General features: G+C 34.5%; 1 protein-coding gene across 4 annotated transcripts in view; it reads right to left on the reverse strand.

Annotated features, from left to right (window-relative positions):
• The window catches only part of CNTN6 (contactin 6), a 305,105-nt gene that overhangs the window by 86,504 nt on the left and 196,913 nt on the right, over window positions 1-21,688 (reverse strand). For 3 of the 4 annotated variants that reach the window (XM_073009923.1, XM_007985017.3, XM_007985018.3), the window contains 2 exons: window positions 15,862-16,065; window positions 13,669-13,771 (listed from right to left, as the gene is read on the reverse strand). In XM_073009923.1, coding sequence (XP_072866024.1) covers window positions 13,669-13,771; window positions 15,862-16,065 — 307 coding nt within the window. The remainder of the gene's footprint in view (window positions 1-13,668; window positions 13,772-15,861; window positions 16,066-21,688) is intronic. The other variant, XM_073009924.1, reaches the window with a different exon arrangement.

Below are 21,688 nucleotides of genomic sequence, written 5' to 3' on the forward strand. Positions count from 1 at the left end.
CAATATCTTTCATTAATACAAATGTAAAAATCCTCAACAAATATTAACAAATTGAGTCCAGCAACAATTAAAAAGACTTACGCACCACAACAAAGTAGGACTTGTTTTGGGTATGCAAGACTGATGGTTCAATATTAGAAAATTAATTCATGAAATCCACTAATGAATAGAAGAAAAATCACATGATCATATCAATTGGTGCTAAAAAAAGCATTTGGAAAAATGCAACACCTACCCAAAATAAAAATTCTCAATAAACAAGGAATAAAGAGGAACTTCCTCAACTTGATGAAAATGTCTGCCAAAAAATGTAGCACTAGTATCCTACTTAATGATGAGAAAGTGGATGCTTTCATTTTGGATGGGGGAAAAAGGCAAACATGTTTACTCTTACCACTTATTGTCATCATTGTATTGGAAATCGTAGCTGGTGCAATAATACAAGAAAAGGCAAAAAAAAAAAAAAAAAAAGTATATAGATTGAAAAGACAGAAATAATACTTGTTCCCAGGCAGCAATGAAAAATCCCAAAGAATTAACAAAAAAAATAATTCCAGCACTAATAAGTGATTATAGCAAGGCAACAAGATACAATGCTAATATATCAAAGTCAGTTAATTTTTGTTTATACCAGCAGTTAACAAATGGAATTTGAATTACACAATTAAAATACAATGCCATTTATATTAGCACTAAAACAGGAAATTCTAGGGTTTATATAAAATAGTATTTCAAAATTTATGTGCAGAAAACTACATAATCTCATAAAATCAATTAAAAGAGATCTAAATAAGTGGAGAAATAATCTGTGTTCATGGATTAAGACTCAACACTGTCAGTATGTCACGTCTTCCCAACCTGATCAATAGATTTAAGTCAATCCCAATAAAAACCCCAACTGCTATTTTATGGATATAGACAAAATGATTCTAAAGTTTGTATGGCAAGACAAGGAAAGCAAAACAAAACAAAGCAAAATAGCCAACACAATGCTGAAGAAGAAGAATAAAGTTGGAGTACTGACATTACCTGACTTCAGGATTTACTGTAAAGCTACAGTAATTGAGGCAATGTGATAATGGCAAAATAATAGACAGCAATGGAACAAAAGAGAGAGCAGTAATACACCTGTACAAATATAGTCAGCATATCTTTGACAAACTAGCAAACACAATACAGTGGAGAAAAATTTGTCTTTTTAACAGATACTGGAACAATTGGAAGTCTATATGCTATAAAATGAATAGACCCAGAAGTCACAACTTTCACAAAAATTAATGCAAAATGGACCATCAATGAAAATGCAAAACATAAAACTATAATAGCTCTAGAAGATGACAGAGGAGAATATCTACGTAACCTTGGATATAGTAATGAGTTTTTGTATTTAACACCAAAAACACTTTTCATTGGAAAAAAATTGATAACCTGCACATCATTAAAATAAAAACCTTGTGCTTTGTTATTGACATTGTTAAGGAAATGCAAAGACAAGTCACAGACTGGGAGAAAATATTTGCAAAACACATATCTGATAAAAGGTTTATGTTCAAAATATGCAAAGAATTCTTAAAGCTCAACAATAATAAAATAAACATACCAATTAAAAATGTAGCAAAGATGTAAGCAGACATCTTACCAAAGAAGATAAATAGATAGCAAATAATCACATTGAAAGATGTTCACATCTTTTGCCATTAGAGAATTACCAATTAAAACAACAAGGAAATACCACTATACACTTGTTAGAATGGCTAAAAACACAAAACAAAACAAAACCCCACACAATATTAGATGCTGGTGTAGATTAACAGAAATAAAAATTCTAATCTATTGCTATTATAGATACAATCTATATCTTTTCTAATCTAATGGGACAGCACTGTATGGAGTGGAAATTTACTAATCAGTAAGTGGAGAAGAGTAGAGTGGTCCATGTAGTAATGGATTAGAGTTGGAGACAACAGTAAGATCTTATGTTTAACTTAACATAATACCAATAGCTGTATATAGAAATACTTATAGATATATCTACATAATAAGTAGTATATACACATATATTTCTTTCCCCTGTCATCTGAGAGCGCCTAAATAAATGACACTCTAGTAGCAACAAGCACACCTAGTACTCAGATATTGGTTTCTAACGTCATTCTTCAATAAAAAGAACCAGGAATCCTATCCTTGGAGACACGACTGCTTCTATGACTAGGGCATGAAATATACAAGATGAACCTGGAACATCTTTAATGCCAGTAAATAAGAAAGTGCTAACAGGCACACACACACACACATACAACACCCCATACATTGATGAGTGCATAACAAAGGGCACAGGATCCAACTTAAAAGGCTCCCAATGGCAAAAGCTAAAACAAACTGAGCAGCAAAATGAACAAAGTAGCATAGAATTACAACTCAAAGTCTAAAATAATTATATGTGAGTCAGTATTGATGTAAGTAAATTACTAAATATTAATAAACGAAGAGATGACACATTTCACAGGTAAAAGAATTCTGTACGTTCATTATTCTGCAAAAGGTGAAGCACAAGACTCTATTCATCAAGTGTGTACTACACATAGTCACCCATTTCCAAAGACTCAGTATGGAGTGGGAGAAAAGAGTAATTTTACAGTGGAGAACCCTGATAAAAAGTATTTCAGCCAGGTAATCAAGGCCAGCATCATCTGTCATAAATCATTTTGATAAAGTTAACCTTGACATGTAATGAAAATTGTTCCTTACCTTTATATTATTCCTCTCCAAAACTTGTAACCCCAGTCTAATTATGACAAATATAGGCATATTCTAACAGAGGGGCAGTCTACAATAAACTGACCACCACTCCTCAAAACTGTCAAGGACATCAAACACCAGACATGTCTGAGATACTGCTACAGACAAGAGGAAACTAATGAGACAAGAAAACTTGATGTAATGTGGTACTCTGGATGGAATCTTGGAATAGAAGGGCATAAATACCAAAGACATTTGAATAAAATATGGACTTTATAATAATCAGACATCAGTATTGGTGGTTAATTGTAACAAATGCATCATAATAATGTAAGATTTGAGTAATAAGGGAAATTGTGTGGGGAGTTATATTGGACCTCTCTATACTATCTGTTCAATATTTCTGTTGTAAAACTATTATTTAAAATCCATTCGTTAAAAAACGTATTTATGAACAAAAGGGAAAAAAAGAAGAAATAATATTCCATTTCGCAGAAATACGAGAAGCCTTTAAGTAATAGCTTAAAATTAGCTCTGCTGAAGAAATGACAGTGACCCTCTCCAGTCTCTATTTGATAAAGGGCAGCGTGGGAAAAAGATAATCAGCAAAGTTCCCAAAGTGAGGATCCTTGACTCTTCCTTCACTGAAAGGCTGGAGGGAAAGAGCTGATCCCAACAGAAATGTGTGATTGCACATTGTTACATCAATCTTATTTTCATTAGCCTGCAACCTCCCCAGACCTTTATATAATCTTTTTTATCTCCCAGGGCTAGGTGTCTGTCCCCTGACTGACTACCTAAATGAAGAAATGAAGGAATTAATGATTTAATGATGTATTCAATACATATTTGCTAAGTGAATGAATAATTGGTGCTCAATTTGTCAAATGAGTGAGTGAGGAAATGTCAGTAACCCTTAGAAAGATTGCACAGAATTTAAAATAATAAATCTATTCTTCTAGGGAAGTCCCTTAACACAAAAATATAACACAGAAACCATTTCGCTCCTTCATATGTGTTCCTTTTTACCTCCTCAGTCAAAGTAACTTTGACGATTCCCAGGATTCATAAAGTAGTTACTATTTAATGCCTGTTATGGGTCAGGAATCTTAGTAAGTGAGCTTAATAGTATTTCCAGTCCTTACAAAAATTCTGCTATATCTATTTATTCTCTCTCTCATTTTTGCCTTCCTTATACACATAAGAAAACTGACCAAAGTCATCCAGCTATTGACAAGTGAAGTTAAGACTTTAATCCTGTTCTATTTGAACGTAAAATCCACGCTTTTCAGCATACCATTTGCCTTCAAACGCTAGTAAATTCACTAATAAATTATTTATTGCTAGGGTGAGCGCTTGTGTTTGTGAGAGCATGATGGGGTTAATGTTACCTTTCAATTTCTGAATAATTGGCTTGAAGATTTTTTAGTTCTCAGATTTGTGAGCATGGTCAACAGAGGTGACTGTTCTATAGAGTTTACTTTATTATTTTATGCCAGGCAATACCATGTCATGTTAAAAAAAGTTATCATGTTTTAGAAAAAGTCATTAGCAAGAGTCTAAAGATTAGGTTTCAGTATACATTTCTGGAGTGAATGGGGTAAACTATGCCTAGGAAGAGATTCTGTTCTCTATCTACTCAACTCAATGAGGGGAAACAAAAGGTAAACAACTTTTTAGATATCCAGTTTCAAAATCATTAAGATACCTGAGTGATTAAAATGATAAACTAAAAAATTGCTAAGGAACTGAAAAGTTTCAGTGTGCCTAGCTTGATTTAAAAATATTATTTTCATCTTGAGTGACTTGAGAAATCTTTCTGCAGTATAATCTGCAATGATGTCCACATTTGTAAGATGAAAAGCAAACATTATAAGAAATAGCTCCTCTGCCACCTGAAAATTCTGAAACACCTAACAACATCATGGTGAGACTTAAATTTGCTGCTTGACATTAATAGCCAAGCTGGGTATCTTTTGCTTCATAAATTAGAAAAAAAAATAAGATATACATGTACACACAAATATAGTACTCTGTGTGAAGGCTTCAGAACACACAGGAACATTCAGTGCTGCTACTAATGTTATTTACATTCCAGAATACTAACAGAAAAGTTACTAAACTAAGATTTTTTTAGAAAAAGGAAAATATGTTTGGTTGTTTATAAAAGCAGTAGAATAGAGTTATGGGGGATATCAGTTTAATTTCATCACCCAGCAAGAGCTCATATTTTTTTCAAAGGAGACGTCCATATTTATCAGTCAATCATACTACATTTGCATAGTACCTATACAAGGAGCTTCTCAGGGTATTTCACTAAACAATTATTTTGCAGCTTTCATAATTAAGAGTCTGCCATGTTAAACAAATGAGATGAAACTGAGAGTTGAAAGCTGTGATCATGTCAGCTCTGAAACTCCAATATAGAAAGTCAGTTACATATCCCCAAAGTCATAGCAATTAAAGTTAAGACAATTACTTGAAGCTTTTTCTTAATTATTCTGTACTCACACTAGCTTTTGGTGGTTTAAGATTGTTAGATTATATGAGTAAACACTTCACCAATTCTTCTCTAGACTTCACTTTTTATACATCCTGTCTGCATGATGGTTTCTGTGACTGAAACTATGTTTTCTGAGTGCTACCTAATCAGGTATACCAGACTTTTAGAAATGGTGTACATTGCCATCATCACCTATATAACAATAAGGTGTATAACCCTGATTTTTGATGTGTTTTTGGAAACACTTTTTTCTTCTCATTAAAACACAGCTTGAATTTTTACAAGCTTATCTTTTGAATTTTAGTTATTTTTAATATGTAAAATTAAAACTTACTTGTTGGTGGAATATTAGTTATTATGGATAATATAAATGGGAAATATATCTATAATTCCTTTCCCCAGATAAAGCATTTTTTAACATTTTGCTGACTTTTTTCAAGCCTTTTTCTAGCAAAATATTTAGATAATTGAGGGTCATATTACATCTGCCCATGGAGGATTAAGTCAGTCAGACACTTAGAAGTGAATTCAATACAAATATGAAAGGGTTATAAGCATGAGTTTTGAAGTCAGAATCTATGAGATGTAGATTTGAATCCCAGATATGCAACTTATATTGGTTAAGTCACTTAATTTATCTAAGCCTCACTGTATTTACCTTCATAAGTAGTATTTCAAAAACAGTGAAAAACTAGACAAATATATGAAATGAACAAACAAACAAACAAAAAACCTCTTTCTGGAACTTGAACAATTGGCAACACAAAAGTATGATCCTGAAAGAGGGGAATAAATGAAATAAGGTTTTGGTAGCCCTTGTTTTCTGTGTAGAGACACTTTCCATCCAGATCAGGGAGTAGGTAGGGGAGACATAAGTAGTAAAGTACTGTGTCACTGAGCTGAGAAGACAAAGATCAGATTTGGAGAGGCTGAAGTGGCTGGAAATGCAGAGCATAGTATTAGAAAGAATGGCATTACTTAAATAATGTGCTCTGAAGATCTGCATAGGAGTGTTGCATGAGGCTGGGCAAAGAATAGTTTTCAGAGCTCAAATAGGCCTGGAAGACATTAGAGCTCCACTATGCCAGAGAAGAAAAACTTGGTGAACATTTGAAGCATTCAGTTGGGGATTTCCTCTTAGTAGTAAACTAGCCTTAATAACCACAGAAAACTCGAGGATTCACAGTAGTGTAACAACTGCCTATCAAAATAAAGTTCAAAAAGATTTTTAATAAGTACACCACAATTTAGCATTCAACAACATGACATTTATGATGTCTACTATTCAATCTTAAATTACTACATATTCAAACAAGCAGAGAAATGAGAACTGTAACTAGGAGAAAAAGCAGCCAATAGAAACAGACCCACAAATAACTGAGATGATAGAATTAGCAAGCAAGGACTTATTTAGGGCTCCTATATAATTACAGTGCAGAGAATTACAGCTGAAATAACTGCAAACTTTAGATGCTATTTAAGAAAGAGTCTCTAGGGAAACCCAAGGGTAAGAGTGGACATAAAAGCAAAGGTACTACCTAAAATTTAACCTGTGATGCCACAGCTAGAGCCAACAGAAATTACAGCCTAACTCTAACTAGAAAATGACGAGTTGATGGGTGCTGACGAGTTGATGGGTGCAGCACAGCAACATGGCACAAGTATACATATGTAACAAACCTGCACATTATGCACATGTACCCTAGAACTTAAAGTATAATAATAATAAAAAATAAAATAAAATATAAAAAAAAAGAAAAGAAAAAAAGAACCCCATCAAAAAGTGGCCAAAGGATATGAACAGACACTTCTCAAAAGAAGACATTTATGCAGCCAACAGCCACATGAAAAAATGCTCATCATCACTAGCCATCATAGAAATGCAAATCAAAACCACAATGAGATACCATCTCACACCAGTTAGAATGGTGATCATTAAAAAGTCAGGGAACAATAGGTGCTGGAGAGGATGTGGAGAAATAGGGATGCTTTTACCCTGTTGGTGGGACTGTAAACTAGTTCAACTATTGTGGACGACAGTGTGGCGATTCCTCAAGGATCTACAACTAGAAATTTGACCCAGCCATCCCATTACTGGGTATATACCCAAAGGATTATAAATCATGCTGCTATAAAGACACATGCACACGTATGTTTATTGCGGCACCATTCACAATAGCAAAGACTTGGAACCAACCCAAATGTCCATCAATGACAGACTGGATTAAGAAAATGTGGCACATATACACCATAGAATACTATGCAGCCATAAAAAAGGATGAGTTCATGTCCTTTTCAGGGAAATGGATGCAGCTGGAAACGATCAATCTCAGCAAACTATCACAAGAACAGAAAACCAAACACTGCATGTTCTCACTCATAGGTGGGAACTGAACAATGAGAACACTTGGACACAGGAAGGGGAACGTCACACACTGGGACCTGTTGTGGGGTGGGGGGAGGGGGGAGGAATAGCATTAGGAGACATACCTAATGTAAATGAGGAGTTAATGGGTGCAGCACACCAACATGGCACATGTATACATATGTAACAAACCTGCATGTTGTGTACATGTACCCTAGAACTTAAAGTATAATAAAAAGAAAAAAAAATGCAAAAAAAAAAGAAAAAAAAAGAAAAAAAAAAAACATAAAACCTCACACTAAAAGTTTAGGTATTGAAGTTCCTTTAATCTGATATAATAATGTTCAGGATTCAAATAAAAAAGTACAAAGCATGCTAAAAAACAATCTGAAGAGACAAAACAACCATGATAACTAGACTCAAATATAATGAAACTTTTAGAACTATCAGGCTGAGGATTTAAAATTGAACTAGTTATTATCAGACAGTAATTTTAAATTACTATAATTAATATATTAAGGTCTATAATTAAAAAGTGAACAGCATATAAGAACAAATGGATAATGTAAGCACAGAGAAGAAAACTCTAAGAAAGGATCAAAAGGAAATGCTGGAAATAAAATATGTAATAATACAAATGAGGGATGCCCTTGATGGGCTCACCAGTGGACTGAGCACAGCTAAGGGGGAAGTAAATGAATGGCAAGCAGTACCAATAGAACTTCCCAAACTGAAATGCAAAGATAAAAATAATTAAAAATTTTTAAAAGATTAAGAACTTGGACAGAAGGGAGATTACAAATGGCATAAAAGATAATGTAAAAGAAATACTAAAAGGAGAAAAAAGCAAACAAATAAATGTTTAAAGTAATCATGCCTGAATAGTTTTCAGAAATAATGACAAACACCAGGCCGGGCGAGGTGGCTCACGCCTGTAATCCCAGCACTTTGGGAGGCTGAGGCGGGCAGATCATGAGGTCAGGAGATCGAAACCATCCTGGTGAACGCGGTGAAACCCCGTCTCTACTAAAAATACAAATAAATAAATAAATAAATAAATTAGCCGGGCGTGGTGGCCGGCGCCTGTAGTCCCAGCTTCTAGGGAGGCTGAGGCAGGAGAATGGCGTGAACCCGGGAGGCGGCGGAGCTTGCAGTGAGCGGAGATCGCGCCACTGTACTCCAGCCTGGACGACAGAGCGAGACTCTGTCTCAAAAAAATAATAATAATAATAAAAAAATAATGACAAACACCAAACCATAGATTCAGAAAGTTCAGAGAAAACAAAGCAAGATAAATAAATAACAAAAATCATCTACAACCTCAAGAGAAAAAATATTCCCAGTGATAGAGGGTGATACTTCCTAGTTACGTGAGCACATGTATGGTGTACATTAAACAAACATATAATGAAAGCAAATTTTTTATTTCAGGAGCTCTCTATGTCCTAAAAATAAAAAATTTAGTAAGATCTGGCACTGGAGCTGGTCTTTCTATGTTTTTATTTCTTTTTCCTTCTACCCACCTATTGATTTTCTTCCTCCCTCTTCTCTCTTTCTTTCCCCCATCTATTAAAATATATGCATCTTAGTTTAATAAATGTGTAGTCTATAGCATAAATAGCAGTCAATAATTAGCAATATAATCAGAAAAAAATATTTGATTTTATTCCTCAAGTCAACTAGCTTTTCTCAGTTTTGAGGTTATGGAACATCTTACAAAAGAGTAAAGTATCTCACAAAGTAGACAGGAAGATTTAGATGGATTAGTAAAAAGAAGTCCCCACATTTGGGGAAAAAAATGACTAAAACCAAATGCTGCACAGCAATATTTTTATGAAGAGATGTTAGAGAGTATGATTTATAATAAACACTCAATAGACTTGGCAACAAACTTACAAATATAGATTTTTAATTTTGAAGATAAGACGTTTGACTGTTTCTATTTTCAGATTGTTAATTATACCTGTAACATAGTTAATCTAGTGAGTGTGCTTTTTATGCTTTTTATGTTTGTTAATTTTATATATTTAGAAGACAATATGGCATTTGGTAAATACCATAATTTATAATGGACTAAAAGGCATTTTCAGCATGTTTGCAATGTGTTAAAGATAATCTAATTTGTAATAAAAAAAAAAAAAGATAATCTAATTTGTTTTCTGAAAACTGTTGGCAAGCATGTATAAAACTCTTTTTGGTAGTAGCTCACATTTGTCAGTTTTCCAAAGTAGTCAAAGTATTTTCACATACATTTTGTTGCTTTGAAGAAATGAGAAATGTATCTGCACTCCAATTACACCAAATGTAAGATTGTTATACAGGGCATTTTAACACTGCCACTTCGACCCAATAGATGCTTCAGACTTTCCATTTTTACTCCAAGGTATTTCAATTCTATGTTAATGACTTCCTTTAATAAACATAATCTCAACATTGATTAATTTTGTTAGATAACAATTTAGGGAGCGGATTCCATTAAATCAAGTATTTCCTTGACAATTTTCTATGAGGTATGGTTTGGTAATTTCTATTATTTTCCTATTCCCATTTAACATTATTTCATGTTCAGCAGTTATTTTCTGCATAAACTTAACAAACATGATTTATTTATCAGGGAGTTTCTTCTGTACATACACATGAGATTTTACATTTTGAGAGTTTTTTAAACTATTAATTTTCCAACTCAAATTTTTCTGGGTTAAATATTGCTAGTTTAAATTTTGTCAAAAGTTTAGGAGCCAGGCGTGGTGACTCACGCTTGTAATCCCAGCACTTTGAAAGGGCGAGGTAGGTGGATCAGGAGGTCAGGAGTTAGAGACCAGTCTGGTCAACACAGTGAAACTCCATCTCTACTATAAATACAAAAATTAGCTGGGTGCGGTGGCAGGCACCTGTAATCCCAGCTACTCGGTTGGCTGAGGTAGGAGAATCACTTGAACCCCGGAGGCAGAGGTTGCAGTGAGCCGAGATCGTGCCACTGCACTCCAGCCTGGGCAACAGAGTTAGACTCTGTTTCAAAAAAAAAAAAAAAAAAAAAGGAAAGAAAGAAAGAAAGAAAGAAAGAAAGAAAGAAAGAAAGAAAGAAAGAAAGAAAGAAAGAAAGAAAGAAAGAAAGAAAAAGGTTTAGGGACTCTTGTATGTTTTTAAAATTATAAATTTTACCTTGCGCAATTTAATAATGTGTTGATTATTTCCATCACTGTGGGGTTAATGGAAAATAAGACACTGCTATATTTACTTTTAAATTATTCCATATACCTCATATATTCCAAGCTTCATTTTTCCTGATTAGATCTTATCACATATCTGATACATTTGTGTGTGGAGAAAGCAAGAGAGAGAGAGGCAGACAGAGAGAGAAAGGGAATGTAGCACAGGTTTATACTTGGTCAGTTCAGGTAGAGTATATGATGTCTGTGTATTACTCTTTCAACTTTTCTGTAGGTTTGAATAATATAATAATAAATAAATTTAAGAAACTGGTATGTGAGCAGTTCAAAGACTATATTGATCATATTCTCTCTCCTTCTCTCTCTCTTCTCTCTCTTTCTTTCCTTCTTCTTCTTCTTTTTTTTTTATTTTTCCAGAACTGACCCTAATTGCTCCTTTCTTACACTGTCATCAATCCTGAGACACAGAGAATAGGACTGGGCTGGGAAAGATGAGAATTTATACCCCCTCTGAGATACCTACTCTCCTTTGAACATCCTCACTAACTCAAACATTGTTTATATAAGAGTAGAATGCGGCCGGCACAGTGGCTCACACCAGTAATCCCAGCACTTTGGGAGGCCGAGGCGGGTGGATCATGAGGTCAGGAGATCGAGATCATCCTGGCTAACGTGGTGAAACCCCGTCTCTACTAAAAATACAAAAATAAAAATAAAAATATTAGCTGGGCGTGGTGGTGCGTGCCTATAGTCCCAGCTACTTGGGAGGCTGAGGCAGGAGAATGGTGTGAACCCAGGAGGCGGAACTTGCAGTGAGCCAAGATCACACCACTGCACTCCAGCTTGGGCGACAGAGCAAGACTCCATCTCAAAAAAAAAAAAAAAAAAAAAAAAAAGTAGAATGAAATTTGGATTTTGGTTTTAGAATAATTCAGTGAGCATTTATTACATAAATGGCAAGCCCAAGATTTAATGTTTTAACTTGTATTATCCATTCTAATCCTCACAACAAACATACAAGGTAGGAATCATCATAACTCCTTTTGGATGAAAATACGGTAATTCATAGAGATTATAAGCATGTTTGCTAACAATCAAACAACTCTTGAGAAAATTGGAAATTGAATCTGTCTCCCAGGATTTCAAAAGCAGTTATCTTACCATTTACTTAGAAGTTCTTAAATTCAGAATTTAAAATCAGGTGGGCCTAGGTTTGAATTGCTCGCTTCCTCTGAATAGAAACATAAAATTGAACAGGTTACTTCTCCAATCTGAGCTTCAGTTTCTCATATGTAATGGAAACATAATTTGCCCTGCAAGATTATGACAATTATGTATATTGTATCATAAATGTTTAGTTATAGGTGCTTAGCAAATGAAATTATTTTCATTAGATTCTTGAGAAATAGCCTCAACGTTTTCAATTATTTTATTGTGAAAAACCATTTTTTAATTTCAGCTATCTATATTTCCTGATGCCAAATATGATTAAATAAGCTATTAATATTCTTTTCAGATACTCTCTTTCATTGGTTTTCTTTTTAAATTAATTATCTAATTATCAAAGAATTTGATGACATTTAATATTTTTATAAACGTTAACTTCTGAAAAAGCCTGAAAATGGTGAAAGTTCATCATGTCTTAAAAGGCAGGCAAATAATAAAAACTGATGTAAAGCCCCTGTTTGTCACATTCTTAAGAATCATTTAATCAATCAATAATTATTTGTTTGATAAATGCTATGAGACCCATACTGTATGAAAATAAAATATGGTCTCTTAAATCCATGAGAAATGACTATTCTGAGAAATTTAATTTAAAGATATGCAAAATTCCATCTATAGAAAACAAACTAAGATTTAGTGGCCACCATTATTTGGATTGCTGAGTGTGTTTAACTTAATAAAATGACTGAGACATTTAAGGATGTTTTCCAGAATTTTGACACTAAGTCACTATTTCTAAATGTGATGGCCACATTAGGAATAGACTTTGGATTTAGAGGTAAGCCCTCTGAACTTACCTCTGAGTCAGTCAAGTCTTTTACTATTCAAAGTATGTTCTGTTTATAAGAAGCGTGACTAATATATGGGAGCTTATTAGAAATGGAGGAATCAAACATCACACCAGACCTCTAGAGTCAGAATATGAATTTAACCGTGTCCCCAGGTAACTCACATGCATACTAACATTTGAAAATGACAGTCTAGTCTGTCTCTTTTTTTTTTCTAGTGTTTATAGGCACAAAAATGAAATTTGTATACCACCAAAAAGCAAAGAGGTGTTCTAGATATCCCATGCAAAAATGTAGGTATTTTCCTGGCTTAAAAGTATTCCAAACCTGTTCCTAATAAATACTTATCTGAGTGAAACAAAATGCCTCCACTATCAGGGAAGGTTGGGCTCAATTCTAATTATTCAGTATGAACAATGGACTTTAATTAGTCTTATTTTGGAAACGAGCAGTGGTTTTTTATTTATCAGAATTGTTGGTTAATTAAGCAAGGAAATACTCCAGGCAATGTATTTCTGGATGTAGGACACAGCGGAGTGAAGGATATGTGAAAGGTTTACTGACTTGCCCATCATCTTATACAAGTGCACTTCTTTCCTTGCAATGTGCTGCCTAAATGGGTCTCATTATGCTTAAACTAAAGGAAATATCAGCACCTGTAGGGAAGAATTGCAGCCCTGATTATTTTCAATTGCAGCCCTGGTCATTGTCTCAGTATTAGACATGTTTGTTTAAATTCAAATCAGAAAGTTCCACTGAAAGTTCCAGCATTTGAAATCTACTTGGTAATTTACCTTAGAGCAATATTTGAATAACAAAAAGCTTTTTAATAAAAAAAATTTAAAGCAACCAGGAAAACAAAAACAAAAACCTTACTTTCCAAGGGCAAAACATTCCAGTTTTACAGATGAATCCTTTGCAGCTTGTATAGTTTCAGGAAAACGCACTTCAATCTTTGGTTCATATTCCCCCATCACACCTGTTAAATATCAAAAGAGCTAGCAGCATTTCTGGAGAATGGAAGTTTTCTATGAAGTAAATGCTTCATTAACCAAAACCTGATTATTTCTTCTTGATAAGAATTAGGGCTTTCAGTTAAGAATTGGATACATATAGATTCTAAAATGCTTCTGTGTTTTCAAAAAAGATACTTTTCGAGTGATATCCATGTTTATCTACCTTTCAGGGAACTCAGAGAGCCAGATCTGATTAATAAAAAAACAAAACAAAACAAAACAAAACAAAACAAAACGGAATTTTTCAGCTACCACTGTAAGAAGTCCACTGCAGTAGGTCTTAATCCAAAATAACAGTAGTTCTGCAGCAAAACATATAAACTCATCACATTAATTGAGATAAAAAAGTAAATATTCACATATTAGTATAATAAGGTTTTGCTGCTAAATAAGTTTGCTATACACCTATAAAAATTTGTTTTAAGTTGTAAAATTTTCAATCCAAGAAATTGGGGATATGTGCTAAGATAAGAATAAGATAATGGTATAGCCTATTGTAAATACCCTACCTACCAGAGGAGTTGTAACAGAAATGTATCTATATGATATTCTCATTAACTTAATTAATTTAATCAATGACACCTCAAGATTATTTAAATACTTTGATCATTTTTAATATATATACCAAACAACAAAGTAATACATTTCTAAAATAAATACATTGTTGGTTGCTAATATAATTGTAGAAAAAGTAAAAATTACAAAATATATATGAAACAAAAATACTTCATTTTTAAGACCTTGACCATTATAAACATTCAAAGAGCTACTACTTCAATCAACTAAGTTGGTAGGTTTTATTCTTTTTCACTTTCTTGATGTCTGATATTTCTTATATGCTCACGTGTAAAAGAGGTTTGATTTTTGTGTTATATATAATGCTTTTGCTCTACTTTTCCTGTAAATGTGTTCAAGGGAATAGAGTGGATAGAAAAAGGAAGGAATGAAGAAGGGAAGAAGCAGAAACTCAGAGTAGACAGCAAACAAGAAAAGGAAAACCATGGTAGAATCTCCAAGCATATTGTTGGCTCATGAATTCTTCTGGTCATAAACAGGAGTATTCATTGAAGGAGAGAAATTGAACTTAGGAATAAGTCTAACGGTTGCTGAAATCTTAATGAAGACCTTTCAAATATATTTGGGTGGTTAGTGATTATAAAAGCTCTATTATAAGAACTCCTTCTATGGGACTTGTTCCACAATTCTGTTATCCTTTATTAGCATTATATTCTTGCTTTTCTTCAACTCTTCAGAGGGGAGAAAATCTCCACGAGGTATTGCATTTCAAGTCCTGAATACAGTCATAAAATGCACCAACAAATTTTCTATCTTTATGAATCCCACTGTGAACATTTAATTAAAAAACAACTAGAGAATTTTTCCACTTCAATGACTTCCTTAAACTTTCTGGCTCTCTAAATCTTGTACCAGCTATGACTCGACTAAGCTACAAAACTCGTCAGAGACTAATCTGAATTATGTTCCTTGGAGGAATATAATTAGTATAAATCTTGTGTTTCATTCTTCTCTGGAATGCTCATAATTAAGGTTGGTTTGCTTTGCTTTCCTTGGATATGAACTTTTCCCTCCATTTTGCCAGCCATGTAAACAAAGGGTGAACAAAAAAAGGGCAAATATGAAAAAAAGGGGGCATTAAAAAGTAGCTGCAACATATGTTCATTAAAAATATATTAAGTCAATTATATAAGTTTGGCAGCACCCACACGTGCACACATACACACACGCCAACTCCCCCAAACATCATTTTTGTTTTTATAAAGTAGTCTTTAAGCAAAAAAAAAAAAAAAAAAGACAATCTGTTTCAATGCCAGAAAGGAGATGGCTTGGTATACCCAGAACCATGTCTACTGCACCATGTGGGTGAATTAGATAATTTTCTCTTATATTTTTGGTTTACGTATTTGTGAATTGAACCTAAATTCATAGATAACTTGGCTCCACCAAACAAGAAGGAAACAGAAAGCTTTACGAATCTTCCCAGGCTTTAAGGGACACAGATAAAGTATATTCCCAAGAGAACTCATTGTCTTACCATCAGTGCGCTGCACTAATGGAGTGGGTGGACCTTGAACACTTCTCTGGGCCTCTTTGTTTGTTATAAAGCAAGTATAGTTGCCCACATCTGATGGTTCCACTTTGGCAATGTACAAGTTTCCCGTCTCTTGAGATACAAATCGCCTATTGTCCTCTTGGACGTATAAGGGGTTATCATTGAAGGTCCATGCATAAGATAAATCTGAAAAACAAGAAAACAAAACAAAACAAAACCATACTGTCCTTACTGCATTCTGAAAATTCTTTGTCCTACTTCCCCATAATTAGAAGAAAATTGTGCCTCTATTTGCTCAGTTGATAGCTGTCATCTGGTGTAATTGTAATATTCCCTTATATTGAAATATAGCTCAGGTTAGATGATAAGTTATATGGGCACTCTGCCCATCATTAACTTTTTGGGATTAAGGATGTAACAATAAGATGTTATGGAAATAAGTGGATGAGTTTATTAAGAAATGCCATAAGATGTATAAAGTAATAATGGTTCCAAATGTACACTGAATTCCTTCAGAAAAACTTATGCTGCTTTTAAGCAGTGTTTCTCAATGCATTATCAGAAGAATTAAACATACTTACAGGTATTTGTTAAAAATTTAACTTAAAAATTTAAGTTCAAAAAGTCTATCACAGACCTTGAAGTTCACTCATTTGATCATTACATAATTTCTTTTTTATTTTTATAGAGACGGAGTCTCACTATGTTACCCAGGCTGGTCTTGAACTCCTGAGCTCAAGTGATTCTCCTGCCTCAGCCTCCCAAAGTGCTAGGATTACAGGCATGAGCCACTGCACTGGCCTGATTATTACATAATTTTAAGCAGCTATTCTGTGACTGTTTTAGGTCTTAGAGTAAAACCGAACACACCGGTTACTGCTAATTGCCAATAATGTGGATAATCTCAATGTAGGATGACATATGCCTTGACAAAGGCATTATAGGGAGCCCAGAGAAGGAGCCTAGAATGATGTGTCATCAGAAAAGACTTCTAAGAAGTAATTCCATTTTGAAACCAGCAGGATAAACTACAGCTATCCAAGTGATGGAGGAGTAGACAAGTATTTCTCCAAGTAACTATCAAGAGCATGAAGATGAAACAGGGCACACATTGCTTTTAGTGAACATCAATCAGTCCATCTCTGGAAATCTTGTGGGTAACTGTATAAATGACATAATGAGCATATGTTAAAATGCACAGAACTTGTGTTCTGTTTAATCACTTGTGACTATTATATACCCCCTGTAACCATCATTCCCCAAGTAAAATAAGGAAGATTTCCATGTCATCAGAAATTTTGTCATGTTTTTTTTCTACCACTGCAACCACTACTAGATTTCTATCATCATAGATTATTTCTGCTGTCATTTGTATGTCATAATAAAACAAAAAGAATGTACTATTTTACATCTAATTTCTTTCATTTAACATGATTTTAAGGTTCACCTATTGTTTTCATGACTATAAGTCCTTTCTTCCATTATATTGTGGGTAGTATTCCATTTTATGAATATACTACAATTTGATTAGACACCCTCCTGTTGATGAGCGTTTGGATTATTTGCAGACTGAGGTCATTATGTATTAGGCTGAAATAAGCATCCTTGTCTAAGACTGTCAGTGTACATTTGTATTTTTCTTGGCTAGATTCCTGGGAGTAAGCCATAATGTAGATGTATGTTTAACTTTATAAGAAATGATAAAAGAATTTTCTAAAGTGGTTGTACCAGTTTATACTTCCACCAGCAACATTTGAGAGTTCCAATTGTCCCATAACCTCACAAAAATCACATGCTGTCAATTTCTTTTTTTAGCCAGAAATCTTTGAGCAAAGGCAAATATTCATATGTATTAAAGCTTGGTGAATATATTTCTTCCTGAAGCTAAGACATTCGGTATACTGTGGAAACTAGGTAGAATATCTAGGGAAGTAGAAGAATATAGCTGGTCCAAAGGGGACTCCCAAAATAGGCAGAGTATATCAGTACTCAGGGTGGAGAAGGGGAATATACTGCAGCTAAGTCAAAAAAAGTCTTCACTTGGATGGACCCTCATACACTTTGGAATTATAACTCACACGGGAGTAGTTTATGCTTCTTGGAGCCTCTTGTCCAAACAGAGAGCTGAGCTGCTATTTGCCAACTGTACTTACATTAAAAACTGGCACAGAAGCAAGACATGGCAGAGACAAAAGAAGCTAATTATTTCTGATATGTTCCAGTAGGTTTCCTCAGCTGGGAACAGACCACCTGAAACATTCTTCACTAACCTTAGTAAATTTAAATTCCCAAAAGTAAAAGTTGATAAAACAAACTGACAGCTATTTTGGACTTCAATCTGATCTATAGAGACAAACTCTTGAAAATGGGAATGAGGGAATATTGTTATTTTGTCATCCCTTCCATCAAGAAAAAAAATTGTGTGAAGCGTGAACCACACACTTAAGGAATGAGATTTTAGGAAGGAAGAAATAAAGGAAAAAAGGAGAAAGAAAAAAGGGAGAAAGGAAAGGTGGAAGGAAAGAAAGAGAAAGAAGGAAAAAGTTAACTGTTAATAGTGGGGAGGAAAAAAATAATTAATTTCTCACAACAATTTATAAATGATGGCAGTAAAAAGAAATGGATCTCTGCAGACACAACCCTGATATCATTCCCAGGAATGAAGAAGACCTGAAGTAAAGATTTGACCAGGAACAACGGAAACACAGAAATGCTACTTGTGCGTGAAGAGAGAAAATGCAAAAAGTGTCATTAAACCATAAAAGTAGTGTCAGGTGGGAAAAAAACCTAAGCAGCATTGTTACGTAAAAAGCATGTTATGAGTGTGGGAACTTGTGTGTGTGTGTGTGTGTGTGTGTGTGTGTGATGGTTATGCAAATCCTTACATTTAAAAACCTGGAGATGTATACAGTGGTTTTCTCAGAGTGAGTGGAGGGAAATACAAAAGGCTTTTACTCTCTTTGTAATGTGTTTCTGTCACATTATAATTTTAAATTACTATGCATTTTTTATGTAAATGGAAGAAAGAATCAACAGGATAAGAATAGTGTCAGAAAGGCTAAACACTAGAATGAGCTGCAACTTGTAAAAACAGGGTGGATAACATTTCTTATTCTTACTCTGAACTGTTCAAATTGATGTTTTATGTTTTATGCAGGCATTGATTCCCAAACCTGATGCACATTAGAATCACTAAAGAAGCTTGCTAAAATACAAATAGCTAACTCAACTCTTAGCAATTTAGTTTTATTTATTCTGTCTGAGCCAGGTATCATGGAATCTGTGTTTTCAACACCCTCCAAATGACGCATGCAATTGACTGAAATATTTTGTTCAGAGCACCCGTTATTGAAAGAGGAATTAAAAATCTCAAGTTTATCAAGAGAGAAAAAACAAAACGTAGCAAAAGCCAGTCACAAAAGAAAGTGATAAAACTTTGATTTTGGCTCTGGAAAAAAAAGATTTTGGAAGCCTATTACAACTGTCTTTTTATATTGAAGGGCTGCCACGTGCTTAAAAAGTTAAATAAAACCTTCTCTATCAATGTCCAGAAGGCAAAAGTAGGACTCGGGGCTGTTGGAGGTAATAGAATGCTGTTAGACTTAATATAATAAAGAACAGTCTACATTTTAGAAGTATAGCAGTAGATGATTTACTAGGTTGTGAGCTCTTTATCATTAGACATGATCAAGCAGAGTGTGGATGAATACTACTTGGGATGTTGCAAAAAAGATTATTTTGACAATGGATGGGGATTAAACCTAAGCTTCTATGAATGCTTTACTCCACCCTCAACATTCCTTTGATCTCCCTATGAGTCTATGCTTTTGGATCAAGTATGCATAAGCGCAATTTGCTTTTAATTTTTGAAAAATGCTTTGAGATTCTTGTGCTGTTCTCATGTACTGAGTCTTTATTTTCTTTTGCAAGTCCCTATTGGAGTCTTTCATCATTCCATGTGGTCTCTTGCTTCAAAGTTTCTTTACTGACGTTCTTTGCTGTCTCACTTCTAAGTCTGTTGCTGTCTCCACCAAAGAGATGCTCAAAGGGTTTTTGTTTGAAACCAGATTCATCTAGATAGTAAATTTTTCTTCAATATAAAGAGGAGGGAAAAAATGTAGTTCAGATTCCCCTGTTGTCATTGACTCCTCATCTTTTGAACCTTTTTGTGAAATAAAGACAATCTTGAGCAAATTCCCAGGGCCATGTCTCAGCTTACGGATCCTTATTCAATGCCTATTTGTGGAGAGAAATACACTTTAGCTCTCTGAAATCCAAAGTCACCCCTTTCACTTAACAAAAATTACAGGTTGCCGCTAGTGCCCGAGAAATCTTTGTATTCTTCAACCTGTAATCTTGGGACCTGAGACTGTAATTTTCCTCTCTCCCTTGGTGAATTCATTTTTACCTTAGCTGCTAAAACTTTCCAATCTATTCCTACATGTGGTGTGTCCTTCTTTAATAGTGGGATATTTAGAAGCTGCTGGAAGAATCTAGTCCAGAAATAGGGAAGATTACATAAAGATTAATAATAAATTCAGAAAAAAACCTTGCATTTCATCATGCCAGCAATTGCTTTATGAGGCAAAAAAAAAATATTGCTAATAAGCCCGTTATACAGAAAGGGTACAAGAACTAACAGTACAAAGGTAATTTCCCAAAATTGTATTCATAACGTGTGGGAGGAGTAGGGCTTGAACCTGGATTCTTCACATGCCAAATCTTTGCTCTTTCCCTAATAATAGTGTCAGAGGTGTTTGAACCAGAGCAACTCCATCTTGAATAGGGACTGTGTAAATGAGTCTGAAACCTACTGGGCTACGTTTGCAGGAAGTTAAGGCATTTGAAGTCACAGGATGGGATAGGAGGTCAGTACAAGATACAGATCATAAAGACCTTATTGATAAAACAGTTTGAGTAAAGAAGCCGGCTGAAACCCACCAACACCAAGACAGCAATGAGAGTGACCTCTGGTTGTCCTCACACTCCACTCCCATTAGTGCCACAACAATTTATAAATACCATGGTAGCATCAGAAAGTTACCGTATATGGTCTAAAAGGGGAGGCATATAATGATTATTTAGCATATAATCAAGAAATAACCATACAAATGGAAAACCAGCAGCCCTCGGGGCTGCTATGTCTACGGAGTAACCATTCTTTTATTCCTTTACTTTCCTAATAAACTTACTTTCATTTTGCTCTATGAAAATGTCCTGCATCCTTTCTTGTGCAAGATCCAAGAACCCTCTCTTGGAGTCTGGATCTGAACCCCTTTCCCATAACAACAGCTTTCTACTTTTCAATGTCTTTACAATTGATCCTCTTTTGCTATGCTCATTTCCTCTCTTTGATTCTTCCTCCTCACCTTTAGCCTTCCTTCAAAACTCCCAAGCTCCACAAGTAACCAACCTTACTCACATTCTAAGACAAATGTTCCTCACTGTCCATTTCCTCCCCCATTAACACTGCCTGTCCTGCGTCCAATTTCTTAAGAACTTCATAGATTAATAAGTTAAACTGTCATTTGCAATTACTGTAACGTACTTATTGGTGATATTATAAGGGAGTGGAACTGATATAAAAACTTGAAGAAGTAAATGTTCCCTCTTAAATGGGCCTCTCTGAAGCAGAGTTTCTAAAACTTCATGCATCAGAACCCCTTGAAAGACTTGCTAAACCACAAGCCGCTGGGCTCCACCCTCAGACTTTGTGATTCAGTAAGTCTGAGGAGGAGTCAGAAAATCTGTGTTGCTAACAAGCTCCCAGGTGACAATGACACTGGGGGATCTGGAGCTACACTTTGGA

This window comes from Chlorocebus sabaeus, chromosome 22, assembly GCF_047675955.1.
Source record: "Chlorocebus sabaeus isolate Y175 chromosome 22, mChlSab1.0.hap1, whole genome shotgun sequence".
Classification (NCBI taxonomy): domain Eukaryota; kingdom Metazoa; phylum Chordata; class Mammalia; order Primates; family Cercopithecidae; genus Chlorocebus; species Chlorocebus sabaeus.